The sequence below is a fragment of the Condylura cristata genome, unplaced genomic scaffold, assembly GCF_000260355.1.
Source record: "Condylura cristata isolate star-nosed mole 26May11 unplaced genomic scaffold, ConCri1.0 scaffold00018, whole genome shotgun sequence".
Lineage (NCBI taxonomy): Eukaryota > Metazoa > Chordata > Mammalia > Eulipotyphla > Talpidae > Condylura > Condylura cristata.
In genome coordinates, this window is record NW_004567119.1 from 37301350 (window position 1) to 37326131 (window position 24782).

At 33.4% G+C, this 24782-nt stretch overlaps 1 protein-coding gene across 1 annotated transcript in view; it reads left to right on the plus strand.

Annotated features, from left to right (window-relative positions):
• Nucleotides 1–24782, plus strand: part of KCNT2 (potassium channel, sodium activated subfamily T, member 2) — a 264093-nt gene that overhangs the window by 123224 nt on the left and 116087 nt on the right. The window contains exons 9-12 of the mRNA XM_012726778.1: nt 13607–13787; nt 14872–15036; nt 21375–21511; nt 24010–24073. Coding sequence (XP_012582232.1) covers nt 13607–13787; nt 14872–15036; nt 21375–21511; nt 24010–24073 — 547 coding nt within the window. The remainder of the gene's footprint in view (nt 1–13606; nt 13788–14871; nt 15037–21374; nt 21512–24009; nt 24074–24782) is intronic.

The following is a 24782-nucleotide window of genomic DNA, read 5'->3' on the forward strand; positions in this document are numbered from 1 at the left end:
TGAGGACATATAAGTTGAGTACTTATTTTGCTATATTCTTGATGGAAAAAAATACATTGCTAAATCAAGACAGTTTGAAAGAAAATTGAGATATAAATTTATTTTCATCAAGCCATATATCTTTAAAAATAAAAATTAGTGGTGTATAACATTAATGTGGCATTGGCTGTGAACTTCAATTTTAGGAACTGAAATGTGTGAACAATATTAAAAAGATGGTAAATTTTTTTTTCTAAGACAACTTAGAAAGTGCTTTAGAATCTAGTAACTTTTTTACATCCATTATTCCCTGCTCAGGGCAGTAACTTCACTTAAATGTTTTACATGGCAGTGTGTTAACAGTGATGTGTCTGCTTAGAGACTAAGAGTCTAGTGTTAATGTAGCTATTGCTTAGGGTTTCTAGTGTTAATGTAGCTATTGCTTAGGGTAGCAGCGACTACTCAATATCAGCCGATTTACTAATGAGCCCATCACTACTCTTTCTGATCACATCATTCATTTGCTTGCTTAAAATTCTTCATTTGTGTCTTCAGTCTTCACGATTATATAAATTCCTGATGCAATAATAATTTATGATTATTCCCTGCTCCCTATTGACCTCATTTCACTCTGTTTGTCTTACTTTTAAGGTCTCTAACCATATTGTACTGTAAGTTTTTATGCAAAACTTTATTATATCTTCCTTGCAACCAGTTAAAGTTACTTTGAACTGTTCATTAATTCATTGGCTCCCTCACTACCTGATTCTGTCCCTGACATTTAGTAGCATTCAATAAATAGCTGAACAAATAAATGTAAAAGTTTTACAAGTGCATGTAAACTAGAACAGAACAAAAATAAAATTACAAGTGTTTTATTGACACTTCAGGCAATAAAGTCTCTGAAATTTTTATAGGAAGCAAGAAATAGAAAATTCAGAATATTTTTATTTTTAGAAGATGAAATGAAGAGCCACATTGTTTTAGCTTAATGTATTTACGGTTATTTTCCTTTAAATAATCATAAATAATTACAGCACATTTTGCTGATTATACAGGTTACTAATTTTCCCAGCAAGAGATTAAACTTTTTAATGTTGAAGTCTTCTAAATTTTGAAATCTTAAGACCATGATCATGATTTTGCTTGATTTTTGACCATTTTTGTTTTGATCATGATACTTTCTCACTAGTCATACTTGATTTAATATACTCCACTGTGTTGTTTCTTCATGTGTCGACTTCTTTCACAATTCCCTATGGGAGACAAACACACACACACATATTTTACGTGGAAACAAACACATATTTCTTTATACATGATCATAGATGAATATATGAATTCATGCTCAGTGGGACATATAACCTGAGGAACACAAACAGAAGAAAACACAACATGATTATAAATTTCATCTTCCTATGATGAACCAAAAAATCTTTTCATTTGCATATATTATATTAATGGCTATGGGCTTTTATGTCTATGAGTAATTTACAAAGACTCTCAGCAGATGCTTTTATTTTTATCCAAGTCAGTAGTGAAGTAATGGTGAAAAGAGATGAAATGTAGTAACTGTAACTTAATGTAATTTTGTTAAAATACGTATATTCCATAGGACTGGTAATGTATAATATGGAAGCCCCTTAAAAGTCATTTTTAATATAAGAAAGAATGCTTATCTTTCTCTTATGGGATTTGCACCCTTAATTACTGTCTTTGCCATGTCTTGGTGTACCATTTTCACAAGGTGAGTGAACAGGAAATAATATTCAAACACATATAAATTTACATGATTGTTAAAATGAAATATAAGAAATGAATATTTACATTAGTTTTTTAATCCCTGAGGTCAGTTAGAATTTTTTTGCTTAGTCTATTTCTTGGCTGTATGTATTTAATACAATATAAATCTTTTTTCAATTATTGTGGTTATGATCTTTGTATAGTTTCTATAAACCAAGAATATCCTTAGCGAAATCTATTACGTCAGTTAACGAAAACAAGAATTGAAATTTTTTAAATAAAATATAATTTGAAGTCTTTCAATAAGGCATGCTTCAATTTGGTGTATGTTTCAAATAATTGCTGTACTTATGAAAAATATCTGTTCCTGTTTTCTTTATTTCACTAGGTGAGGAAGTTTCTTCAGTGCTTATACAGCACTTAGTATGGCTGTTATGGTCAGTGTCTGTAAACTGTATGTTGTCATATGTACTTGAAGTAAAGATTTGCAGAAAATTGTTTAAAAAGCAAGGAATTAGTGAGGGATATTGATTCCTGTGGACTTGAGAAAAGAATAAGCAAGCATTCCAAAATGCATTTGTATAGGTTTGTAAGCCGTGTTAAATTAAGGATAGGAATGATCTCATTTCAACTGTTAGGTATTAAAATATGTCATTTGATTTATATTAAAGGCCAAACTAAACAACAGAAAGCTTAAGAACCTGACAGTTTCATTGTTAAAATTCTTGTAAGAAACAGTTCATCCTAGGCGTTGGTCATGCCAGCAAGCACAAGGCAGGTTCTCTATGGATGCAGGAAGACAAAGGAAAGTTCCAGAACCCTCTGGATTTTTCAGGTTTTAATCTTCTGAAGGAGCCAGGTACACAGACATACCAGGTAGGGGAGGCAGGCTTTTGCCTGGAGGGGGCACTGGGAGACAGGCAGGCAGGCAGGCAGGCAAGCAAGCAAGCAAACTCTTCTCTGGCATGCTCTCTCACACATTGCCAGGTGAGCTTGCCTCTTCTGTAGTCATGCTGACTGTCCTCTCATATCCATAGCCAGTCTGTATGATGCTGCTCTTGCAGTCCTGACCTCTAAGCATAAGTGTGCACACTTACCCCTGTCCAGGTGTCCACAATTCGGCCTCTGCATTCATGATTAAAGCTGCCAGTGATAGCCACAGAGACTAGTGGCATAAAGAGCCTGATTAACTCATTTACCCTACAGTGGTATAATCCAGGGTATTGATAAAGGTGAAAGTTATCCAAGTCGTTTCATACTTAACCCAAACTGTGATTCTAGAATACTGAGATGAAGCATGCAGTGGCTTTTCAAGGAAGACATATTGAGATACAGAACTATACACTGAGATCAATTTACAAAATAAAAACCTTACAACAGTAAATTGCCAAAATAAACTAAAAAGTTCATTTAAATGAAAAATTAAAGCAATACAAAATGAAATATCAAACAAGTTGTAAACCCTAAGCATTAATTAGGAAGGAGTAGAATGCTAGGAATCACTTCTCATATATTTATTGTTCAGATTCTAATAAAAAAGTGCTTACTTCCATTTTTCTTAAAGGAAAATATTAGAACTGTAAAATCAATTGCCATCAAGCAAGAATTGCAAGCATGTCTAGTTATAGGCAGAAATAAAACAGGTCTGAACATTCCAGGACTTGAAACTGGAACCCCAGTTTGGGGCAAGACTGGCATTTCTCCTGCCTAAGAGGTGGCAACCTTTAGAAAATGTGGCAGTTTTCCCTCAAACACCATAAATTGCCACCTGTGGGCAGTGCCTCCCCTGAGTGCCATCTGCATTTAAGCCCTGAACCCAGGAGCATCAGAAGGTTGCAGGACAGATACATGGAGACCTGCTGCTGGTGGTGCTTGATTGTTGGCCAGGCTCTCGCTGTTTTATATTTGGCTCCTGGGTGATAGAATGGAACAACCAGATACAAACAAGTTGATAAGCTCATTAGTTAATTATTCAGTGCCAGATGGGCTGATTCATGCTAAAATGGTCGAAGCGCTTAGAGTTGAAAATAGTCCAATCAGGCAGGTATTGACCAGTGTAGGGGATTCTGAAAGAGGATATAAGGTGCCAGTTTGCAACTCCCAGACTCCCACTCTGGGCAGCTGCACCTGCCTCTGATCCTGCCACTGCTATCACCTGACAAGAATACCAGTGGCCTGGGTCAGGTGTCTCAAAGAGCTGTTTCATGTTGGAGTGGACCAGTTCACAAAGAGCTGTAGTGTTGCTGTTGCTAATACTGTCTCTGGTGACCAGTCACCAGCAGTATTGGCCATGCTTCCCCAGCACTGCTGATAGGTGACCAGCACCCTGTGTCTGAATTACTTTTGAGACTTATTAGCACAGTGTGTCTGATTCAACCATCTTAACCTCAGACTGTTTACGGCAAGCTCATCACAGCAGACCACCTGTGAGCACCTGTAGCTGCAGTGTTAGGTCCTAGCATGATGCTTGCCAGCCAGCCACACGTTCCAGGCCCTTGTCAGTGGGAGAATGCCATCTTGCATGAGCAAACTTTTGTTTGGGACTTCTGGACACTGTGGACACTATCTAGGATGAAATAACCGACCACCTGGGGCCGCAGAAACTCTTTGATAACCTGTTAAGTAAACCTAATTGTTGTTGTCCTTTGAGTCTGAATGGTCATGCTATTGTGCATGTGGGTGTAAACCCAGTGACCTGTCCTTTACCTGCCTTCTGTCCTTTGATCACTCGTTCACTCCTGTAGCCCTCTTTCAGAATGATAGATTTAAGGTATCCAAAAATGAAATAATTTTCACCCCTTTCTATATGCAAAATTTCCCCCAAATATCCCTTACCTTAGACCTGTCTTTTCCTCTTCATACCTGTACATTAATATTAGAAAATCAAGAAATACTACTTGAAGACCAAGAGCTATATTTGCTTCAGAAGTTTGTAATCATGTTGTTAATATATTATTGTTTATAGATATTTTAGATATGAAATTCGTATAGCAGAAGGGTATTTTTCTGATTCTAGTGTACTTTGGTGGTAATCAAGTTCTCCCAGTAGTTATTTAAGGATATATTTAAGGACTGTCATTTGTTGCACTAGTCTGCACAGTTTAAATGCATAACCACTTCCACTTAGAAAAATTTACCAAAATTTCTGGCATTTGACTTAATTTAAATTTTCAAATGATATTTATTCTATAACAGTTATCCTCAAAATAAATGTTTGCACAAATGGGTATTCACATAATACTTCATATGTAAGTAATGACTTGTAAATTAGTTATGAAAAAGCTGTTTAAGTTCAATATTGCATTGTGATAATTATGCAAAAATATAGTATAGACACACAGGAATTCTCTGCCTCTCCCCCAAAAAATAGGTATAGTTGATAGTTGTAAGGTATAAAATCTGTAAGTTACTTAAAATTAAATACCTACTTAAATGATAATAGTGAATTTTAGTATATGAGTGAAATAACAAAATGATAGTTCTTTCAGTGCCCCCCCCATGTTTTTTCAAGTGTTTGTTAACACTTGAATCTTAAAATATGATATAGTTATGTATTTATTTGTTACTTAGGTCAATAATCATTTAAATACACAAGTATATAGATACATACAGTCTTTTATATATTTGCAATTGAAATTCTTTTATTCAGGCTAGCTCAGTAACAAGTAGTTCTTTTGAAACAAGTCAATAGGCTGATATTGACATTTTAGCCCCAAAATGGTGCCTTATCTTTTTTCCCTTACTGAATTACCAAGAATCGGTTGTCAGTTTCTGTAAATGACAACACTGAGCCCTCCAAAGGTCAACTAATATCAGCATGACTGTTCTTTCTAAATAGTTAAAGATTATTCGTTTGTCTTTCCTATTGCCTAATTCTTGTTTCTCCAGCCCTCCATCCTTGTTTATGCTTTTGCTTCCATAGCAGCTGAGAGTTGCAGGAGTGTCAAAAGATTGGACAAATTACAGATGGATGACTGCCTGCTGCTGGTAACTCAGTTAGCAAATCCATATTAAAAAGAAATGACATGCTATTTTTTATTGCCTCCCTCCATCATTTGTGACTCTGTTATTGATAGCTATTTCTTTTTTGCCAAGTGAAAACAAATAGAATACCTAATAACACTTTCATGTATAAATTTCAGTCTTATGTTTGACTCATTTTTATACTTCTATTTCTTTTATGCTGGGGCTGATATATCAATGACAAAATTATTACTGTATTCAGTGAACATTACTATGTGTCTGGCATTACTTTTATTTTTAGCTAATTTAATTTTGGCAATAATGGAAGAAGTTAATATTACATTTACTTTTTAGTTGAAGAGGATGAAATTCAAAAACAAACATTTTTAATTTATGGGTTTTTTTTTAAAGATTTATTTATTTATTTGTGCATACAGAACTGGGGTACAGGCCAGAGGCTCAGGGGTGGTGAGAGGCTTCACCAGAGACAGAGTGGGAGCAGAACAGGCAGATTGACAAAGTACACTGCTGAGGGAAGCAGCGGGCGGGTCAGGAGAGGTCTGGCTCGCCATGTGGTCTCCTCCTGGGCAGGCGGCAGGCGGGAATCGAACTCATGCGGAAGTGGCTTCAGATTCTCAGTGCTGTGCTTTAACCCGCTGCGCCACCAGGGAGGGCCAATTTATGGTTTTTTATATTAAAAAGTTTTATGTTGATTTGTATCATGTTTGTATTTTAGTAGTATTTCCCCTCCTTTAGGTCAATAGTATTTTAAAATTAAGGTCATATTCCCTTCAGATTTTAGAAGCCTCGTTTTGTGTACATGCTAGATTATTGTCTCCACCAAAATTTGTGTTTCCATCTTTACCTATTGAACCTGCCATTTTGCACTGTGAAATGGCTTAACTTAAATTTTATGGCCCTATTGATTTATGTAATTTTTTCTTTTAAACATTTATAGGAATTTTTATAATGCAGAAATTATATGAAAATTATACTTATTTGCAAATGAATCTGAATAACACTTATATATATTTACCTAAAAATAGATATCCAGAATATTTTGTGCCATTGGTCTTTTTTTAAAAATAGACACAACATTAATTTACAATACTGCATATGATTTAGAGGTGTATGATCACATTTTTAGCTATATGTTCTCACCTCACCCACCACCAAAGTAGTAAGTCCTTCACTATACTATTCCTTCTTCTTCCCATTCTGTAGCCTCAATTCAATAATCAAATTTCTAGATATTTAATTTGGCTTGATTTTATCTGATCCTTTTGTTGTTGTTGTTGTTCTCTAGACTACATCTATGTGGAACCTTCTGGTATTTGTGCTTTTTCTATCTTTTGCATAGCATAATCCCCTCTAGTTCTCTTTGTTGTCTCAAACATCAAGAGTTCATCTTATTTTAACCTTATACCAGTGAGAATGGCTCATATTAAAAAACAGGAAACAGCAAATGTTGTTGAGAATGTGGAGAAAAAGGAACTCTCTACATTTCTGGTGGGAATGCAAATTGGTCCAACCACTATGGAAAGCTTTGTAGAGATTCCTCAAATTATATGGAGCTTCAATATGACCCAGCAATTCCACTCCTGGGAATTTACCCACAGGACACAAAAACATTAGTTCAAAAGCATATGTGCACTCCTATGTTTATTGCAGCACTATTTCCAATAGGTAAGATGTGGAAACAACCCAAATGCCAAAAATAGAAGACTGGATCAAGAAGATGTGGTATATATATATTACTCAGAAATCAATAAGAGAAACTCATGCCATCTGCAGCAATGTGGATGGCGCTGAAGGGATTATGCTCTGTGAAATAAACTAGAAGAAAAAGAAAAATACTGGACCATATGAGGAGGAATGTAGGCTAACAAAATAAGGTATCAGAAAATAATAGTTATAATAAGTTAATAAGAAAATTAACAGGCAGCTATAAATCAGAAACATTCTGGAGGGATGTGGAACCCAAGGAACTACGGTGATGGTACACAGGTGAATAGTGGTGGGAATTATATTGGGAGACTACACCTGATAGGAGAAAGCATATGTTGTGTCAAAAGGAAATATGATGTACTGTATGTAGAATAAAAGAAATAAAATATGAACAGTATTGTGTGTATACATATATGTATATTCCTATGTATATTTTTATCTATCCATCCATCCATCTACACACACACACACACACACTCTCTCTCTCTCTCTCTCCTTCTCTCTCTCTCTCTCTGTCTCACCTGTCTTTGGGCATCTATTCATCTGTGTTTGGACAATTAGGTGGCTTCCAAAACTTGGCTATTGTACATAGCACAGCATTGAATGTATTTGGACAATTGTAAATGGGATTATTTCCTTGTTTTCTCCCTTTTCTAGTTCATTGCTTACATATAGAAACAATTGATTTTTGTACATTGATAGTATAAACTGCCACTTTGTAGCACTACTTATAATATAAATTAGGTTTTTTAAGTGGAATCTTTAGTATTTCCTATGTATATTTTCATCTAAAAATAATGATAGTTTCATTTTACCAATTTTGGATTCTTTTCACATCCTTTTCTTGCCTAATTGTACCATGACTTCCAATACTATACTGAATAGTAGTGATAACAGTAAACATCTTACCTTGCATCAGCTCTTAGGGGAAAAGTTTTTTTTTTTCCCTTCATCACTGTAAATGGTGTTACCTGTGGTTTTGTCATGTATGGTCATTATTATTTTGAGGTTTGTTCCCTCTATCCCATTTTTTTGAGCATCTTTATCTTAAGTGAATGTTGAAACTTAGCAAATGTTTTTTCAGCATATATTGATATGGTCATGAATTTTTCCTTTTGTTGATAGGGTAAATTGTATTAATTAATTTTCAGTTATTGAATCATCCTTTTATAAATAGCACTTGGCTATGGTATATGATCCTTCCAATGCATATTGAGTTCAGAGTGCTAAGATTTTGTTGAGGACTTTTGCATTGATGTTCATCAGGGAAATTGGTATACAATTTTTTTTCTTGTGTGATGTCCTATTTGGTTGTAGCACTGTTTTCCAGCCCTTTCCTCAAACCTATGTTTATCTTTAGAATTCAGGTGCATTTCCTATAGACCAGCAGACAGGTATTCTTTTCTGATCACAATGCTCTCTTTCCCTCTGATTGGTACATTCAGGGTGTTTATTGATATATGAGGGTTTGCAAGTGCCATTATCCTTATTTTCTGGTTCTATTCCTTGTTAATTTTCTTTTGTGGATGTTTCTTTTTTTGATTGGGTAGGAGAGCTCCTTTTATCATTTCTTATTCGGGAGGTCTAGTGTTTCCTAAAATCTTCAATTTCTGATTGTATGAGAAGGAATTTATTTCTTCATTACATTTGAAGGAGCGTCTTGCATGATAAAGTATCCTTAGCTGGAAGTTTCTCATCTGTAAGTACATTAAGTGTATCATCCCATTTCTTACCCATAGTCCTGCCTTAGAGAAATCAGATAGAAGAATAATGGGAATAGCTCTATTGGTAACCTACTTGTCTTTGTTAATATTCTTTCTTAGGCTTGAGCTCTTGGAGGTTTCTTTAATAATGTGTCTTGGTGAAGTTATCATTAAATTTAGGTAATTAGATGTTCTTTTCACTTCATAGACTTGTCTATTTCGTTCCTCTTTCAGTTTTGGCAAGTTTTCCTGTATTATTTCTTTTTGTCTGTTCAATTTTCTCTCTCTCTTACCTCTCTGTAATACCTGTTATTTTTATATTGCCTTTCCTGTGGGAATATGGTAATTGTTAGAGTGTATCTTCATTATTTTCTTCATATTTCCCTTTCTTCTGTGGATTCTTTGTCATTAACTGGATTTCCACTTTATTTATTTCACTTCCATAGTTTTCTCCAAAATTTTTATCTCCTCTATTAATGTTTTTTACATCCTTTGCCTCTGTTTTTTTTTTTAATTTAAAACTTCAATTACTTTCTTCTCTTCATTAGTTTAATTTCTCAGGCCGTTTATTTGATTTTCTGTTTTCTTGTACATTTTTGTCAGCTTTTCTGTGTTTACTGTTTCTTTGCATTTCTTTATCGGGGCAGTTCTGAACGCTTTTTCTGATAGGAAGTAAAGATTCCCCCATGTCTTTGTGATTGGATTCTAGAGATTTCTTCTCTCTGTGTGGTAAAATAACCACCTGAGAACTCAAAGTGCCTTGTGCTGTTTTTTTCTATCTCCTGGTTTTGTAGTATTTTAGGCTATTATACCAGTCTAAGAATGCATAACTTCCACTCTTCCAGTATATGGCACTGTAAGTTGGAGAGACTTGATCTGTGGTTGGTAGTCAGTGGGTAGGAGAGGGTTTAGTCACTGGTGAAATTGATATACTGGGGTGTCTCACTTTTGTCACTTGCTACCCCTCCTCTCTGGGTTTCTAGATCTGCATCTACAGTCTACAAACGAGGCTTTTATAGCTGATTTACAGGCTCATCTTGAATTCCAAGGAGGTATGAAAGGAGAGTTCATCTCTGTTATTTTCTTCTTCACTGGAGAGCCTGCTTATCTGCTTACCATAGCACTTCCACATCTTGCTCCCAACAGTTAAGGTTGTGCCTCGGTAGCACTCAGCTATCCTTTCCTTAGGACCACTAGCCACACATGGGAGCATAGGCTAACAACTCTGGTTCTCATCTAGGTTCATCTCTTCACCTCTCAAGGTTCATCTCTTTACCCATCTTAGTTATACACAGCTGAATTTTCTCATTGTTCCTTCTGTCAGAGTCAGCATTGTTCTCATGCTCAAGAGACATCTCAGTGTTGTCCCAAGTCATGAGAACTTCCGACTCCAGTGTCTCTCTAAATCACCTTACATTACCTTCCCAGTAGTGAAACAGGAAACCTCCTTGGATGTCATCTCCCTGTCAACTTTGAACTCTTTATTTAATATCTTAAATCACTAGAAATTAATTAATGTCAAAAGCTTAGGGATGCAAGATAATAAAAAATTGTTAGAATTAGATATCCATTAAGTGCAAGCATTTTACTTTATAAACTTCACTGTCCAATCACAAAATAATATTGAATTTTATTACTTGAAAATCTAAAGTAATTTAATATCCATCGGCTATGATTGGATAGCATTATTCAATTTTTTCTCCTTTCAATTCAGAACGTGATTTAAATAGCTTAACTTGGTATTTCATTGACTAGAAAGATGTTTCTCTTATGACAAGGCTACACAGGAAATTTTATCATGAATGCTTTATTTGAGCATTTTCTTGGATTTGAGCACATTTTGAGAAAATCTGTGCCCATCATTAAAATTGCTTCTGGGTACACACACAAAATAATAATTAACTGAAATTCATCAATTATGTTCGGGGAGTAGAAGCAGTTTTGTTTAATAATGGCTCCAAATGCATCTGTGAATGAAATTAGATAACAATCTATATTAAAATGGATTATAATCACTGCATAGCTTCAAGTCTTTATATAGAACATTGTAGCATTCACAGATCTCAGAAAAATAGCTAACATAAATGAAATATTAGTGTTTATAATGCAAGCAAAAGGTATTTCAGTGCCAAAACTGTCTTAAACTAAAGAATTATATAATAAAGTTACGACTTATATATTTATCTGTTCTGAAGATCCACTTTTTTCCAATTCCTTTATAGAATAGAAGTAACTGAATTATTTTGGGAATGATAGTTTATATGAACAACCAAACTTTATTTTATTTGTATAATTGAGCAGTGAATATATATATATATATATTTTTAATGTATTTTTAAATTTTTTTCCTCAAAACATCTCCATTGTCTAATAATAGTAAGTAGTAAGTTGGCAGGTACTTTTAATCTTCTCAATGATACATAGCAATATTATATAAATTTGATAAGCTTGTGCAAATTTCTGAAAAATCCCTGTCTAAACTATGTCTGCTCTTATACTGTGTTTCTTTACATATGTACAAGCACAAAAAGGAGGAGGATGTAAAAGTTAATGTGAGAGTGACAACAGAGTGTACATTGTGTAGTTATTATAGGTAAATCTCTAGTATTGAGTGTACTTTTTTTTCCAAAAAACATTAGCATTTTCAATATGATACTTACATAATCAACCTGATTTATCATAGAATTAGAGTATGTAATAATTACTACCTGTGACATGAATGAAATTTTAAGCATTTAATTAGTAAATATTTAAATGTAGCATTTTATTTCCAGAGTTCAAACCATTTATAAATGTTAATGATACAGAAAAGCTAGAGTGTAACATGACTAAAGAAACACAAATTGAATAGATGAATAAAAGACAATTTTTTGGCAGTATCTTTAATGACACATTTTTAATTTCTACATGTTTCATTTATTATGTTATTAAGCTAATACTAACTGAAACAAATGGTGGAGGAATAAATACTAATTACTAGGGAGAGTAAAACCTAATGCTTGTTTATCGCATTTGAATGTTTCAAGTGATATTGAGTAAAAGGTGGTGAGAAAATCAGTAGACTTATGAGTTATCATAGCTACTTCATTTGTAAAAGAAGTACTTAGTCTTGCTACTCAATTACACTGGATTCTAAAGTTACAACAGCGGTGAGAAAAACACCTTTTTTGTGCTTTATTTTGTTTTCTTTTATAAATTATATTGATACCTAATAGGCTAAGTGAATTAGTGATTTAATTTTGAGATCTGTAACTTTTATGTTCTGTCCCCCTCCCCCTTTTATTCATTCTGCAAATAATGAACATCATTTTGTGCTTAGCATTATTTTAGTGGTCAGGTAACATGGGTTAAAAAAAATATTGACCTTGTCCTAATAGACCTCCATTCTTCTAGAAAGTTACCAAACATATCAAATGACTAAAACTATGTTTGTTTTTTTTAAAATAAGCAGAATAAAAATGTTTAAGATAGGAGGATCAGGTCAGGATTAAAGACTTGAGGGATGTGAGGAGTTAGTCCTGAAGATAGATATAGCTCAGTAGGGTTCCTGAGTCAAGAATATGCCTGTAGCTTTGGTCTGAAAGCAAGAAGTTAGCATAACTGGGGCAAGTGAATCACAGGTGAACGATTTGTAAATGAGAACCAGAGATAGGGAGGGACCAGAATGTGTAATGTGTTATAAACAAATAAAAGAACATGTAAGTAAATAGGGGCCATCTTAGGGCTTTAAGTAGAGAGGTTGCATGATATCTCCCCTATGTTGTTGCCCGACAGTTCTGGTGATATGTTGATTATAGGCTGTTAAAGGAAGAATGGAAATGTTTATTTCAGTGATGGGAAAGAGCTGTTAATGGCATAGATAATTGATAGCAGTTTATTAATCGTGTATGCCATAATTATATACTTTATGATGTTTTGGCTTTCCCTTTTTCGTAATTTTTAAATTATTTATTTTACTTAGGTAACTTTGCTTTACAACATTACCTATCATTAGAGATATAGAATTGTAGCCAGTAGGTGTATCTTACCATACCGTACCCACCAGCACATTACAGAAGGTCCTCCACCATATTTCTTTGTACGTCTCCCCCCATTTTGTTCTCCCCCGTCTACCTTTCTGGTAACCTCAATTATACAATCATATTTATAAGGTTTGTTATTTCTTTTTATCTGACCTTTTTTCTTTTTTCTTTTTTTTTCTTCTCTATATTACACATAATAAGTGAAACCATCCAGTATTGTCTTTTTACTTCTGACTTATTTTGCTTAGCATAAGCCCCTCCTATCCCAGCCATACTGGGTAGATACAATTGTGATTATTAATCAAAAATAATATATTTGGTTAATGAGAAAAACTTAAAAATTTATTTGCTGAAAGATTTCCAGAAGAATTTATTTCTGGAAGCAATTTACCACCTGTTAAATGACTTCATGAAAAATAACCTACTCCATTTGAATATTTTAATCTAATGTACATTTGTTTTCTTTAGCATTTGTGGAATCCAGCATCTGGAACGAATAGGAAAGAAGCTGAATCTCTTTGACTCCCTTTATTTCTGCATTGTTACATTTTCTACTGTGGGATTTGGGGATGTCACACCTGAAACATGGTCCTCCAAGCTTTTTGTTGTTGCTATGATCTGTGTGGCTCTTGTGGTTCTACCCATACAGGTGAACATAACATGTTAAATTTTATAGATGTACAAAATTTTATAAAAGCAAATCTTTTCTGTTTAATAAAAGATGTAGGAAGATGTTTTTAATCTAATGGCATTGTAAAACATATGCTGTGATTACAATCTAATCAATTAACTTGCAGTTTCATATGTATCTTTTTGCATTACTATAAACTGAACTTTTTTTCTCCAGTCTTAACTCCTAGCTCACATATTTTAATTTTCGAAAATATTTCTTCTAAGTTTAGGATATTTAATTATATATATGTAGGGCTGTAGGGTAATATTTTAAATTATAGAAAATATATATTCAGGAAATAAATTTGTTGATTTCTCTTGATTTTTGAAGCAATCTGAAAACCATTCATTTTAACAAAAAACTTAAATATACATCTTCGTCAACTAAATCAGACAAGGCTTAAAGATGATATGTAACCACTCTAAGTATGTAAAGAGGCTACAAAGGGTAAGAAATACAAAACGAGGCTAAAGGTAAATAGAGCACTCTCCAGTTCTTTTCTACAATGAGTTCTGTGTTCCATGGGCCAGGACATGACTAATACAAATGAAATTTATTGCTGTATAGAACCTTTGGCTACAGTGGGTTTAAATATATTTTCTTTAGGTTCAAAAATTATATTCCCACTCCTGTCCAACCATGCCTGTCTTCTTCTGTATATTTGCATTACCAGTATATCTGAATGCATGAGGTATGGATTGAAGTTGACAGAAGAATGTGAAAAAATGTCAATGAGGTTGTCTGTTTGACCAAGCACATGACATAATTAGACTGCATACCTCACTGCACATAAAGCAGAGACACAAATCTGTTAGTGCCCTGTTATGAGATAATAGGAAAATCACAATAATTTGTTTCCTTAGAGACCTGAAGCCCCATGGAGGTATTAACAATCTCTGCAACAATAATATGAAAAATCTGTTGTTGAAGAGAACACAAATAATTTGAATCTCAATAAGTTACATCTAAGAATTATGCATATCTAATGGAGATTATGTATTGCATTGATTTTTATTTTCTTGTCCGGAGTTTTTATTTGCATGTGGAAAATATGTTACAGGTTGAACAACTGGCCTATTTGTGGATGGAGAGACAAAAGTCCGGCGGAAATTATAGTAGACACAGAGCACAAACTGAAAAACATGTTGTTCTTTGCGTCAGCTCTTTGAAGATTGATTTGCTCATGGATTTTTTAAATGAATTCTATGCTCATCCAAGACTACAGGTATATTTAAATTTTATAATGCTACCAGTGGCTCATACCTACTAATATTTTGTCAAAGTCAGTTAACTGATGGTGCAACCTGTGTTCTGGAGGATTTTTATTTATACATTCAAATTTAGAAAGAATAAATGAAGAAATACAAATATAGCCAGGAACATAGAAAAAAAAGCTGCAGGAATACACAGTATTTTAAGTTTCCTTCTGTATCTACAAAAAAGACAGATGGAATTATGTTAATGCTACAAAGCAAGGTTTTCTTTGAATTAAGAGGATTGCTTTTTCCTCCCTTGGGTAGTGTGTAAGTGATATTTTTATGAAACAGTGAAATGCAACATGAAATATAATAAAACAATGAAAAAATCATTTTAACATCATCTGTTCTCTTAAATAGTTCAGGGATTTATAAAGTGTTGGTGATGGAAATATGGGAATATAGAAGTACCATTTTCCTTTTTTTTTTTCATGACTGAAACTGGATTCTACTTATTGTGACAATGCATGAAGAAAATTGGGCAATAGCTGGCTGAATTGAGAACATAAATTGAGAAAAACACCTATGCAATAAAATTCTCAGTTACTTCTTTCACTTGTCAATTTTCTGTGCCAATTTGGACTTCATTAATTTCATTTTTTGCTTAATGCATTTAGTCCAGTCCAGACAGCAAAGAACTATTTGAATTTCCTGCATTTCCTCAACAAATGTGTATCAGGGTGATGAAAATCCTGAAATCAATACTGAGTCTATCAACTCAATTAGCATATTCACCTCAAGATTCTTTCATTTGTCCCAAAAGCACCATTTAATCTTTTTAAATAGCTGAATGAGTCATATTCCATTGAGTATATGTTCTGTAATTTATCTAGTCATCAGTCCATTAACATTTATCTTGACTTTGATGCTGTGCATAATGTTGGTATAAACTTAGGCATACATAATATTAGTGCTTTCAGACTCTTTGGGTAAAAACCTAGAAGTGGTATTGCTGGAACATATGGCATTTCCATCTTTAGTTTTTAAAGGAATCTCCATACTGTTTTTCATAGAGGTTTCACCAAATTACACTCCTAACAGTGGATAAGTTTTCCTTTCTCTCTACATCCTTGCCAACATTTTTTGCTTCCAGTCTTTGATACAGGCCAGTTTCACAGAAGTAAAGTTCTATCTCATGGCTTTGATTTGCATTTCTCTTATAGTAAGAGATTTGAACATTTTTTTTTTACATGCCTGTAGGCCATCTGAATGTCTCCAAGTGTCTGCCTATTCAGTTTTTTTGCCCATTTTTGAATGGGTTGTTTACATTGTTAAGTTGGATAAATTCTATGTTTTGAAAATGAATACTTTTTGTGATGTGCAAATACATTCTCCAAATCCTTAGGCTGCCTTTTGGTTTTTGTGGTGGTTTCTTGTATTGTAGAAAAGCTTTTTAGCATTATGTATTCCTATTTGTTTTGTTTTGCTTTATTTTGCTTGACATTGGACTTGTGTCCCCAAATATATTTCTGTGATAGATATCCAGTTATATATCAGCTGTGTTTTCTTTTATGTATTTTATTTCTTCAGGTCTTACATCAAGGTCTTTAGCTCTTTTTGAGTTAATTTTTGTTTATGAAGTTAAGTTATATAATTTCAGTTTTTCACATGTTCTTTCCAGGTTTCCAAATACCATTTGTTGAAGAGGGTTTCCTTTCATCGTTGTGTAGTCATGACCCTATTGTCAAATATTAATTGTACATATTTATGTCAGTTCATTTTTGGGTTCTCTTCTATTCATTGGTTCATGTTTTAGCTCCAATAACATACTCTTCTGATTACCAGAAGAATACCACTTCATCTTAATGAGGAAGTATGATGGTTCCATTTCCTTCTCTTAATTTTGCTTTCGCTCTTAAGGTTCTCTATTGGTTTTATACAAATTTTATAATTGTTTCATTTTCTTGAAAAATGTCCATTCAAAACTTGGTAGTTATTGAATTGAATCTGTAAATTCCTTTAAGTAACAAGGCCATAATAACAATGTTTATTCTTCCAATCCATGAACATGGGATATATTTCCATTTGTTTATGTCGTTTTTAATTTCCTCTGAGTATCAGAGTTTTCAGTGTATAACTTTAATGTTTCATTGTATTTTTGTGGCATCTGTTATAATTTTGCCTCTTTCATTTCTGACTTTTTTTCCATAGGGTTTTTCCAAATTGTACTCTCTCTTTGGGGTTTTCTGTTCTCTTACTGAGTTCTAGCTAAGGTTTCATCAATTTTGTTTTTCCCTTTAAGTAAACAGTCCTTGGTTTTATTGATGTATTTTCTATCATGTTTTGATGTCTATTTCAGTTGTAATTTTTATTTTTTTCCTTTTATTGATTTTAGCTTGATTAGGTTTTTTCTACCTCCTCATATTTAAATTTAGAATTTTGAGATTTTTATTGCTTATTTATGTGGGCCTGTGTTACTGCATACTTTCCTCTTAATACAACCTTTATTGCATAAAATAGGATCTGGTAGCTTGTCTCTTCATTTTAGATGGCCACCAATTTTTTAAATTTCGTTTTTGATTTCTCATTGACCCAGGTCTTTTCATTCTGCTTATTCTCTGCATGATTGGTTTTTTCCAGCTTTTTTTTTTTAAGCTTGATTTCTACTTTTATATCATTGTAATTAGAAAAGATACTTGATATATTTTCAATTTTTATGTTTTTGAGTCATGTTTTGTGTTCTGGCATATGATCTCTCCTTGAGAAACTTCCATGTGCTTTTAAGCAGAATGCTCACTCATTTCTTTGGTAAGGGGATGCTCTGAATACTCTTCACAGTTTACTAAGTCCATCTGATCCATTGCTCCATTCAAGGATATTATTTCCTTGTTTTCTTTCTGGCTGGATGACTACTGTTGGTCTAAGTGAGTTGTTGACATCCCTATTGTTATCATGTTGCTGTTGATGTGTTACTTTAGGTGGGCTAATAGCTATTTTATATAACTGGGTACAACTTTGTTGGCTATGTAAATATTGAAAACAGTTATATCACCTATGGTTCTCATTTCTTCAGATTCTACATTTCTTGTAGGTGTCTGCATTCTAGGTTTTTGTTTGTGGTTACCATAAGGCTCTTATCAAGCTTTCTATATCTAATATAGTCCCTTGTATGCTGTTATCAACTCAGTGTCCTTTAAATATACACATGCTGTCTTTTGCTTCTTCACTTTAATGTTTTGTTCTTGTCTCATATTACTCTTGTTTATATTTATGATTGTATATTACTGCTTATCACCTTGGTCAAAGTTTTGTGTTCTTTCTTTTCCTGAAGAAATTCCTTCTAATATTTCTTAGAGGGCTGGTCTGGAGGTGATAAACTCCATGAGCCTTTGTATGACTGGGGAAGTCTTTTTTTTTGCCATCATATTTGAAGCATAATTTTGCATGATAGGGAATACTTAGTTGGAAGTGTTTACCTTTTACATTTTAAATACTTTATTCCACTCTATTCTAGCCTGGAGAGTATCTCCTCAGAAATCTGATGGAAGTTCTGTTTGACTTGCTTTTGCATGTTACTTTTTTGGTTTCCTAACAGCCTCTAATATTTTTTCTTTAGCATTGACTTGATAATTAATGATATCTTTTTTTTAAAGACTTATTTATTTATGCATACAGAACTGGGGTACAGGCCAGAAGCGCAGGGGCAGCGAGAGGCTTCACCAGAGACGGAGTGGGGAGCAGAACAGGCAGATCGATGAAGTACCCTGCTGAGGGGAGCAGCGGGCAGGTCAGGAGAGGTCTGCCATGCCATGTGGTCACCTCCGGGGAAGGCGGGAATCGAACTCGTGGAAGTGGCTTTAGCTTCTCAGTGCTGTGCTTTAACCCGCTGAGCCACCAGGGAGGGCCATAATGATGTTGTTTTGTAAGTCATTTGGTATTTAGAAATTTGGGTTTTCTGTACATTCATGTTTAATTATTTCCTTCTGTTTGGGTAGTAACCAGTTCTATGTCTTTGAATAAGGCCTCCCCTTTTCTCTCTCTTCACCTTCTAGGGTACCTGTTATTCTTTTTTGTTGTTGTTGTTGTTGTTGTTTGTTTTAAGATTTATTTATTTGTGCATACAGAACTGGGGTACAGGCCAGAGGCTCAGGGGCAGTGAGAGGCTTCACCAGAGACAGAGTGGGGAACAGAACAGGCAGATCGATCAAGGACACTGCTGAGGGCTGGTCAGGAGAGGTCTGCCACACCATGAGGTCACATCTGGGGCAGGTGGGAATCGAACTCATGAGGAAGTGGCTTTAGATTCTCAGTGCTGTGCTTTAACCCATTGTACCACCAGGGAGGTCCAGAGTCCTGTTATTCTTACGTTACTTCTAATGGAGTCTGATGATATTCTCATACAGTTTCTTTATTTTTCTAAATATTAATTTTTTCTTATTTTGCTTGAGTCCTTTGTACATTTGTTCCCAAAATTCTCTTTCTGCCAGATTAAGTCTACTTAATATGTTTTCCACATTTGTTCTCATTTAATTAATCTTCTTTTGTATTTTCTTAAATCTCTTTAATGAAGACTCTTTGTTGCACATCTCTTTTCTAATATCCCGAACAGATTTTTGTGTTTTATTGACCCGCTAAAACCTGTTTGAGTTTAAGGTTATTACTGTATTTTTCCTGGCAGGTCTCAAATTCTTTGCTTTTTATATAAGTTTCTGAAATTATATTTTTCTCTTTCTGCTTTTCCATTTTGTGTTCAGTAGCTCTTTATTTCTAGGCATGTAACTTGCTCTGTTTGATTTTGCTCATTGGGGTGCTATGAATTTCACTTTTACAAAATCTCATTTGTTTAAGTTGGCATCCAGTAAGTAAGTGGAATGATGGTTGAGTCCAAAGACTTGATCTCATTCTTTGTGAGGAGCGAGGTTACTTAAGTGAAAGATTTATACTGCCTCTTTTTCCCTTGCTCATTAGAGCAAACATCTTCATTGTGACAGGGAGTATAAATTTGAGAGCTCCCATCATTTTTTAGCTTTTCTTTGTGGTACGCACTGTGCAACATATGTCCCTCTCAACATCTTAGCATGCCTTTCATGCAACCAGAAGTCTATTCCCTGTGAGTGAACAGTCAGTCTCAGTGCCCGTGTGAACGTAGGCCTTCGCTCTCTGCTCACTAATAAATATCCCTGCACACAGTCCCTGTTAACCACGTTTTGTTCCTGGTTTCCAGCTTGTTCTGTTGACCTGTATACGCACCACTGTAGCTATAGTTCTCTTACCCTTTACCTCTTCTGCCCCAACAAGGAGCCATCAAGCTCAGAGACATTTATACATGGTTTAGTCTCCTGTTTGTAATGAATTGGTGAAATTTCCTGTGAGAAAAAAGAAGTTTTTTCCTTCTGGTACTTAGGGAAGTGGTTTATCAGAAACCTCTCTTTTGCCATTTGTAGGTTGTGCCCTTGGAGACTATTTTTATATTTGAAATACCTAAAAAGAGGTGTTCAATTATATATGTATTCTTGTATTCTTAAACATTTGCATATTTTGAGCAGTTCCACATATATTTAGTTTTGTTTTTATTCAAAATTTTCAGATTTCCTTATAACATAAAGAAAAATTGTTTCTAAGAAAATGTGATTCCATAAATTTGATCCCTACTAATTTATTTTGCCTGTTATTAATTAAAGGGTTTTTTTAATTCTAGAAGTTCCCAATATTATCTTTTAGAGTGATGAAATGATAGCAGTGTATTAGAGAATTTGAATTATTTCTGGTCAGTTTTAAATTTTGTCAGAAGAATATAGTTAATTATAAGTACATATAAGTATACTTACATAATGTTTTTACTTACTCTAAAGGACCTTTTTTGAGAAATACTTTGATCTCAGCCTCCTTTATATAATTTACTTTGTCAACATCATCATTTTAATGAATCATTACTATTCAAATATTCAGAAGTTTTTGCCATTCATGATATTAATAAATCAACAGTTTTTATTGTAAAGGTAACAATATTAAATATAAATTTACTTAAGCAATTTTGCCTGAAAAATATGCAATATATTTTTTAATTCTGCCTTAAATCATAGCTAAAATTTTTATAGGCAGCGTATATTTTTCAAACAGTAATTATCCCTCTCCCTGACAATGGTAAAATTGGAAAAAGTCAGGATCATAAGTATTTTTGTCATTGTTATCTTTATTACAGTTTTTTGTTCTTCATATATGCCCAACTTTTCAATGAAGATTTTTATTATAAGTTAATTTCTATTTTGCCATACTTCAGATTATTCTTAGACATTTTGCTGTTCACCTGTGCACTATGAAATAAAATCTTATTGTTTCTGTCCAATTACCTGCTTTGTTTTAACAGGATTATTATGTGGTGATTTTGTGTCCTACCGAAATGGATGTGCAAGTTCGAAGGATACTACAAATTCCAATGTGGTCACAAAGAGTTATCTATCTTCAAGGTTCAGCTCTTAAAGATCAGGATTTGTTGCGAGCAAAGTAGGTATCTTTATTTCCCATTTTAACAGTTTTTTTTTTCCTCATCTATTTTCAGTATTGCAAGATCGTTTAGGAATTTTTGAATACAAAATTTTAGCTTAACCCTACTGTTGGTCAAATTGAAAGGTTGACATTGTAAAATCAGTGTGTTTACTCCTCAGTATTCTCAGTGCAGAGATGTTCAGCAGAATGTGTCTACACAATATGGGAAATGTAGCATGGTATAATAATCTCAAGCAGCCAAAATGAGCTGAGTTATCCAGAGTCACGGTTGGTTTGCAAGTCACCGAATATGTTTTTATTCCACCAGTAACAGTTTTGTATACAACATGTGAAATTCCAAAGTAACTTAAGTTAGGGTTCAAATATTCAGGAGTCTGTACTATGTTCTGGGAAGATAACACTGTCATGCCTCGTAACAAAGGTGGCAGAGTCTCTGGGAACTGGAAGAATCACAAAGGTGAAAGGTCTTACTTAGTTGTTCTCTTTTTATTATTCATGTTCCACCAATTCAACTTAATGGTGACATAGTATTAAACATATGTCACAGGACACAGGGCTGTTCCACATGGGCAGATTAAGATCATGGTTTGGTCAACCAAAACCTCCAGAGAGTCAAGACAACTGCAAAACGTATAGTTTCAGAAGCCAGAACACATCCTTAACACAAGTGATTTAGCTTCATGTTTTCTGTTGCTTTTAAGGCTTTAAATATGTCTTCATGCTTATCCTTGAGTTGTCATACATACTCTTAGGTTTTAAAAGTCTGCATTGAATTTTATAGCATAAAATTTTATTTTTGTGTGAATTGCTTATGTGATTTTATCTGAATTGCTTAGTGGGTATGTATATGTTTGTGTATGTTTTGTGTGTTTTACTTATGTTGTGACTGCGCGTTCTGTCCTTGTGTCTGTGTCTGTGTGTGTGGTAGGGGAGGGTGATAGAAAAGAATAGAAAACCCTCAGACTCCTTGCTGCCTTATACTGCAAGTAATGACTTAATGTCTCATAATGGAAATTTCTTTTGATGTGTATATAGTAGGTGGATTTAAGTAATATTTTTTTTTCCAATGACTTACTAACTTCTAAAAAATGTCAGTAGAAACTCAGGACATATTGAATGGTACATATTTGAACATTTAACTCCTTTGAGAATGTATTAGTAAGTTCAGGGTACTAAATATTCCATAGTTCTTTTCATTGTACATGACAGTTTTCTTTTAGTCATATTCACCTATTACCAATCAAGCAAAACACAGTGTTTGATGTTTACTATTGTAAGATTCTAAGGAAAGAGTTGCTTAAATATTTACATAACTTGGATCTTCATAGTCATCTGCAAACATAATCAATGTTTAATTTATTATTTTTCTCACATTTAAAAACTAGTAATGTCCATAATATGATCACTATGAATTTGTGTCATGATTAAAGACTTAGATTATTTAATGAAAAGTGTTAGTATTACTGATTAGGACTTTAGCTAAACAGATTCACACCACTCATTATTAATAGTACTAAAAAGTATGTTAGTAAAAGATATGACTTTTACAAGGAACATTCCTCCAATGGAATATAAAAGGATGAGAATGAGGATGAGAGAGTTAACAGACTGAATGTACTAAAAAACACAGTTAAGAAAGAAGTTATACAGGAATATCCATGTTAATAGTCACTTCTAATCCTAATGTCATATCAAGGCTTAGGATTTAATGTTAACTAACACATTCTTCAACACAATTTTCCATGCAAGAAACAAGGAATAGAATTCTCCAAACCAGTTACAAAGGTCAGTTGTATGAGTTTTGAATTATTTTGTTGAAAGTATTTAGAAAATGTTATGCAATGCTTATATTATCTTAATAACCATGCCTCAACATTTTCCCAATACTTTGTGGTTTGGTCTAGTTCCATGGTATTTTAATCTTTGTTCTAAAAAATAAATTATTTTGGAAAAGGTTTACTATAATTAAAGATAAAAAAATCATTCCTTATTTTGAAAATAAATATTTTTATGTTTTTAAAACTATAAAATACTGACATATCATTTTTGTGTCATTCAGTTTATGAAACACATTTAAACATTACTATGATGTTCAAGGGTTTGGAACAAGATACTCAATCATAAAATAAAAGTTCAATTTATGAATAATAAACAGTCCTGTTTCTTTTTAGTTGAATTGAAGTAAAATAGAGTTTATTATAAAATAAAGATCAATATAATGCTCCTGGTTTAAATAAGGCTTATATTATAAAAAATTACAAAACATAAAAGAGTTAAATTTTGACACTTTTTACTACTATCATAAATTGAGTTTTAACATAGCTAACTCAGCAATAATTATTTTATATTCAAACAGTAATAATTTGACAGAAATCATTACATTTCATTTATGTTTAAGGATATTTTATATGCATTGCTCTAAGTAACAAATTCTACTTTTTACATGATCATAAATATTTCTGCTTGTGGTTGTTTTGGTTTTTGTCTGCATTTAGGATGGATGATGCAGAGGCCTGTTTTATTCTGAGCAGTCGCTGTGAAGTGGATAGGACGTCATCTGTAAGTTTCTAATATCTCCTTTAGTAAATTGTTCATGTTACCTTAGAAGATTGTTTTTATAATCTGCCAAGATAATATGTTGTTGACCTTAAAAGTTTACTAAAGGGAAGCAATTATCTCTGAATTATCTTTGCAGTAATAGGAAATAGTTGCATCATTAACTATGTAAAAAAAAAAGTGTTTTTGAAGTGGTTTCTACTAATCCTTGGGTCTTCTGTTGATTAAAATGAAATGAGTCATATGTAAACAAAACTAGACCATTTAAAATTAAAGATATGCCATGTTTTGTAATCTTGTTTAAATGGTCTTAATTTCCTCAAGTCAAAAACAAGGCAGTTTGATCTGGCAGTCTACATTTGTATCAGTTGGAAAGGCTCTGAAACATGCATTTGTGAAAATTCTATTCAGGATATATGGGTCAGGGCTGGGAAGCTGTATGTAGAAAGAGACTCAGGTGATTTTGAATCACCTGATTTGGCAATCTTTGACTTATTTGTTCTCTATGATGTATTATTTTAGGTCTAAAGTTCTATTAAATTGCCTAATTACCATTTATACCCTCTATTCTTTAAAAAAAGTACATTTTAGTCTTAGGATTTAGAAAAATACTGTGCTATTTTATGTTGAATAGATACTATTAACTTTGTTTTAAAGCCAGCATGTCCATCTCTACCCATACAAGCTTCTCCCTCTTTGTAATAGTATAATG